Source organism: Rissa tridactyla, chromosome 19 (genome assembly GCF_028500815.1).
Source record: "Rissa tridactyla isolate bRisTri1 chromosome 19, bRisTri1.patW.cur.20221130, whole genome shotgun sequence".
Classification (NCBI taxonomy): domain Eukaryota; kingdom Metazoa; phylum Chordata; class Aves; order Charadriiformes; family Laridae; genus Rissa; species Rissa tridactyla.
In genome coordinates, this window is record NC_071484.1 from 7,613,443 (window position 1) to 7,619,442 (window position 6,000).

At 47.1% G+C, this 6,000-nt stretch overlaps 1 protein-coding gene across 2 annotated transcripts in view; it reads right to left on the reverse strand.

Annotated features, from left to right (window-relative positions):
• SKAP1 (src kinase associated phosphoprotein 1) overlaps positions 1-3,743 on the reverse strand; it is a 156,407-nt gene extending 152,664 nt beyond the window's left edge. For both annotated transcript variants that reach the window (XM_054224741.1, XM_054224740.1), the window contains exon 1: positions 3,648-3,743. In XM_054224741.1, the coding sequence (XP_054080716.1) occupies positions 3,648-3,693 (46 nt within the window). In that variant the 5' untranslated portion in view covers positions 3,694-3,743. The remainder of the gene's footprint in view (positions 1-3,647) is intronic.
• Between the last annotated feature and the right edge of the window lie 2,257 nt (positions 3,744-6,000).

The following is a 6,000-nucleotide window of genomic DNA, read 5'->3' on the forward strand; positions in this document are numbered from 1 at the left end:
AAACTCTCAAAGTGGATCAGGAAGAGCAATATGTAAGCAGCTCTAGAGTAAATCACCCTAATGTTAGTTTTACTGCTTGTCGGTAACATTATATTCTTGATGTTTATAGATTGCTCTCTGCGATCCACTCTGAAAGTTTACAGGACTCTCCTTTTCATTTCCTGCAGCTAAAAAGGTAAGAGGGGGAAAAAAAATAGTTGAGATTTCATCAAGTGTTTCAGGGGAGTTTCTAGAGGCAATTGCAGTTATCCACATTAATCCTGCAGGAGATGCACAGCATCACGAGAATTATGTCACAACCACTGAAGTCCAGGTAGTAAATAACCTTTTAATGGCAGCACTAAATTCTAGGAGTTAATCAGCACTCAATGAGCAGAGCTGAAAGGTATTAAGATGCCATGTGTATTCTCCCCATGCACACACGCTCACTTTTTTTTTTTTTGCTCATGTCTACTCCTCTGCCATCAGAAGGCTGCCAGCAGAAATCCTGCCCTCCATGTGCAGGGGAACCAGCCCCGCAGAATCACGATGTTTTAGCCATGCAAGATAATGCTGAGCCAACCACCCCGCTCCAATACTTCTTTGATGCTTCACACAATCCCTCCTGCAGTTTATCACCCCAGCTGGCTGGGAAAAATTAGTTTAAAAAAAGTTTAGGACACCTATCAACACAGGGTGCAGGTACCTTGAGCTTCCCTAAGGCTGCATTAATATTCCCAGGACGTGTCCCAAGACAGACAGGGATTTGGAAGGCCTGTTGTATCATCCCCTGTCCCACTTGTCAAAATGAAAGCCGTGAACTATCACACACAGTATTTCTTGACTTTTCTGCAAGCTCAAGAAAGGATGGTTTAATTGTGAAACAACATTTTTCAGATGAGCCTTCCTGCCTTTGTGGGGCTGAGTCAGGGAAAACCTTGAGATCTGAAGCAATCTTCATCCATCCTCCCGCAATGGGCCAAATGGGACATTCTCCACTACGCAAGGGACAATGGGGGAACTGAGAACAGCTTCCCAGATTTTCAGCTTCCAAGTCTCAATCCAGAATTCCCTAATACTTAAATTCCAGAGCTACTCATGGTGCTACGTCAATGCTGGCTGTGGCTTATTAGCCCTCACAAAACAGAGCATTTTATTGTTTATTTTTAAAACAGCGTCGAGGCTGCCTGCCTTGCAATTAGCGGCTAACAGCTTTGTTAGGCTGTGCAGGTGCAGTCACAGCCTCCCACTGCAGCACCTGCGCCCCCCGCTCCTGCTGCCCAAACTCCAGCAAGAAACTGGCTTTCCAGCCCCACTGCCTGAAATGAGGCGGCTGGAGCAAGGCAGGCGAAGGGAAGATAACCAGGCTGCCTTTGCCTCTCCACACGAAAGCGGACATGCCGGGTTTGTCAGAGATATATCACACTTTTTAGAACCACTGTTTCAGCCTGCAGAAGAAGTTTGTGCTAAACAGACATGAAATACCTTTAAGCAAAAGTAGTTTTAACAGGGACCTGTCTGAGCCAAAAGTGAAACTGCACCATTAACTGACAACATGGAGTTAATGAAACTTGGATTGCTGATTTGCAAGGTGGAATTTAAAGAAATATAGTTGTTGCAACCACATCTACTCATTAACAGAAAATAAAAAGCATTCATAAGTGTTGCAGGATCACAATGTAGAGAGAATAGCCATATTGTGTCGGCTTTCAACCGCTGCAACCTCAGAGATGTCTTCTGCGATAACGCAACCGTTACTCACAAGCCATTGACTTCTGGGCATCACTTAAGCAGCACTGCACTACGGACCATGCTTTCATGTAAGGAAGCAGATCTTATTGCCTGTACATCAGTACATGTTTCCTCCTCTATTTGTAATTTTTATTTTAAATACAGTAATGCTTACAGTAATGCAGTTTGCAAACACTCTAATAGGTTAAGCTCCTTCATTTCCAGCCTGCGTAGCTAGAAGCCTCCTCAGCCACTGGAAGGCCTCAAAACCATATAGATTGTTAAGACACAGCAAGTTTGATACAGAGGTATGTGACATGCAATTAATCTCCATTCATAGCCTGCTACACTTGTCAGCAAACAAAGGCTGTGCTTTAGAAGGAGATCTGAAGCCTTCAATTAAAAACAGTCAGCTAACAAGAAAATAATCTAAGTTAAAGGAAGGTGGCAGGTGCAGAAATGAGTTGTTTACAAAAGTGTCAGCACTGAACAATAAAGTGCTGCACATCAAAAATGTGAAAGGGTGAACTTCACTGAAGCCCCCATGATTAAAAAGCAGAGGAGAAAATTTACACCTACATCTGGGGGAAGACACAAAGCATTTGGAAGCGAGCTTTGATGGGCTTGGAGCCTGCACACTCCTTCTCTCGGACTGACAGATCCCAGGACTGGAAGTTATCCCACGTCTCGGAGGGGACAGGACGGGGCAAGCACTCGGTGCTGCCAGGAGCCGTCGCAGCAGGAAACGAAAGGTCACCGAGCCTTGCAGCAGCGGGGCCAGCCCCAAACATAAGATGCTAACGACTCCTTCCCCCCAACCCACCCCCATCCGTGATGGCAGGATGTGTCAGTAACATGTGCGTGTGTTGTTCGGCACCAGGCTGACACGGCTGCTGCAGTTTTATTTATGGGCAGGTTGTAACGTGGTCACCTCTGCACACCACCGCTCCCACCAAGCCTTTGTTACCACACCGTAGGGTCAGCAGTGGCCGCAAAGGGCCATACAGAACTTGCTGGTGTTTGTGAAGCGTCTCTCAATAGAAGAGTTTAGCATGGCTTCTGCTTGGCTGACCCACCTCGTCAATGACTGCAGGTGTTGTAGTTCAAGTTTGTGAAGAAATCCATGAAAAACAGCTTCATAAGCCTCCCACCTGCCATCTTACACACAGAAGTAAATGCTGCCAGCTCTCAGCACAGCTCATTCACTCAGAAGCTGAGACCTCAGGAGGTCACATTCAAATTATCAATCAGAAGTGGGACTGGAAGCCAGCACTGCTCTCAGCTGTACCCCCTTTTTCAACAGGGTTGAACCTTTCCTGAGGTTGCACCCCCACTGAGCTTGCTCATGGCATCCCCAGTGTGACATACAACACTTGCACAACATCTAGAGCCAGGAGACACCACTACACAACCACAACAAAAGCCTGCTGAGAGGGCTCACTGCAGCACACAAGCTTCTTCTACCCTTTGCATCTGTGCCCTTGTCTCACCCTAGTGATGCTCACCAGGGCTGCCTCAATTCCTTAACCAAAAGCACTCAGTGGAAACATCTTTTGACCATGCCAGAAGACACCCCTCGATCTTGCCTACACTCTCTTCCCCTTACACAGGCTCTGGGGCCACCAGAGAGCTTCCCCCACCCATAGCACAGGCACAGACCCACCTGCCAGCTCCTGAGCAACATGAGGACAGCCCCAAAAACACCAGGACAGGCAGCCACATCCCCTACGCTCTCGCTGGGGTTAGGGACAAGAAAGGCATATATAACCTGAGGATCCCAAAACCACCAGCCCTGAAGAAATAGCTCCCACAGTCCTTCCACTCCCCTCTCCGGCTCAGCACAGTGAGGTATAAAAAGCTTTTCAGCTTCTTCCCTTGCAACCACAGCAGACTTCCCCCATTAAGCACAAGGGGAGCAAAGAGGAACATGTGGTTACCTTCCAAGAGCCTCTGAATCTCCTCTGGGATCATGATACCTGCCATCTCCTTTCCACAGGAGTCAAACTTGCTGCTGCTGCTCCTGTCCCGCAGGGGCAGGGACAGAGAGAGAAAGGAAGGAGGGGGGGCGGGGACACCCAAAAAAAAGGTAGGAGGAACCACTCTGAGGCTCTGCTCAGATGCTTCCTCCCAGTACAGACCCGGCCAGACCAACCTACCTCCTCACCAGCAGCCAGGATGCCCAGCTCCCCTGGCCACCAAGCACCTCCAAGCTCTGGAGAGCCAGAGCTCCAGCCAACAGGCTGTAGAAGTGCCCGACCCCAGCAACAGCACAGCTGAACCTATGTTTCTGCATTAGCGTTTTAATCTGGTGGCACTTAGGCATGCATCTCCTTCATTATCACACAATTCAGGGCACCTGCTGGCAGAGCAGAGCCACGAGCCATTGATTTAACCTCCTGTGCCGCTTCCTAGTGCTACAGGAGGTGGGGATTGGAGTTATTCCAGGCAAAGGCAGGCTCCTTCCTTTAATGTGCAGGGGAAGAGAATGGTGCTTGGCTGTTCTGCAACAAAACTTCCCCTCTTCCTGCATCCTGTGTAGGAAGGGGGCTAGATTGTAATAGCCGTTCATATTTCTATGTCTTGCCCAGAGAAATAACAGGGTTGCGCACTTTAACTTGCTTTATGACAGGCAATAAATGCAAACTGCGCTCTACAAAACAAAAATGGCATTGCATTAGATTAACCCACAGCCCTGCATCTGCTCCGCTCTTCTATATAAATGAATTAGCACAAGCTGACTGTGAGGATACCACTATTATTTTTCATTCTTGCAGTCCCAAATTTTAGGCTTGACAAATACAAAGACTTTATGGGAGTCTTTATCCGGAGCCTTTATTGGAAGCTCATCAATGATTCCAAAGACCAGTTAAAGATTTCCCATAGGTTAAGTCTATGGGATCCAGTCCTTACTTTGCAATATCCTGGTATCAAACAAATATTTATTATTATAGCTCATAGAAAAGGTTATTCCGAACATGGTTGCCAATTTTACTTTTCTAGTATTTTATACCTGGCATGTGTTCTTTAATTATGTTTTCCCAACATAGCAAATGTTGGAGATGGCACAAAAAGGATGCAATACGTCTGTGTTGATAGCAAATGCAAAACTACATCACTCCATGAAAGTTAGTGCCCGCTACTTTCAGTGGGGCACAACTCCTGAGAGTGGAGAGCCAGGGCTGGGCACTAAGTTTTGTCATAATGCGATAGGCAGAGCCACATTGAACTCTCCAAGGCGGCCCCCGAAAACTGCTTCTCTCACTGCTTTGCTATCCTCCTGCTCTGGACAAGCCAGCCTGCCACAGCAATTATCACAAGCTGGCAAAGCAAGATCTGTAGGGGAAAAGAAAAAAAAAGCAGCATGCATTGGGGTCCCAGCCTCCAAAAATACACAAATGCTCCAGTACAGTGCTGCTGGCTTCAGTGGGACAGTGCCACGTCGTGAGGCTGAGTGTATTTCCAAATCATTGCAGAATCAGATTCTCTGGATGCATCACCTGGGTGGAATAAAGGTTTAGCCTCTGGGTGGCTTGGATAAAGGAAACCTGGAGCAGCTTCCAGATTTGCCCTGAGCTTCTTGCTTCGTTCACTCAATCTGTGTGTTTCAGGCTTATCTCACATATGTGATGTAAGAGCTATACTCGGAATGATGGAAATCGAGGAGCGAGATACTCCTCCACATGCTGTCAGCTGCTAATATGCTTTGTGACCCACTTTCTGAGACATGTGGTTGAAACAAGGGAAAGACTCTGTTATGCTTTTAGTTGATCAGTACAAATCAGGTAAAGAACAGGTATAAGATGAAGCACAGTGCTTTGCGTTTTTGGGGTTTGGGTGTGTGCCTGCAATTCTAGTGCATTGTCTCCACTGGAGACAGTGGAGTGAAAGAGGAACACCCACAGCCACACAGAGCAGCTGCAAAGTTCTTTTGGGACTTTTTAGTTGAAATAAGCACTTTTATGCATGGGCACACCACCTCAATAACTCACACAGAACTAACACTTGTCAGGAAGGGATGGCTTTAAAGGAGAAGTGATGATACCGTGACCATGAACATGTTTAGCGTATGCAGCTGATTTACCAGAGAAGTAACGTTCCACTCTTTTCTGTGTAACGTCTCTCCGCGTGGTAATGCTGAAGTGGCAGCTGCCATTTGGGGTTTAGTCACAAGGAAGAGAAGACAGTGTGTTTTCTCTCCTGCTTAGGGAGGCTCAATTGCTCTCTGGATCTGGGAAAAGAAACACACCACCACTTCTGATTTGTCACTTGGCTGTGCTCTGCACGCACATG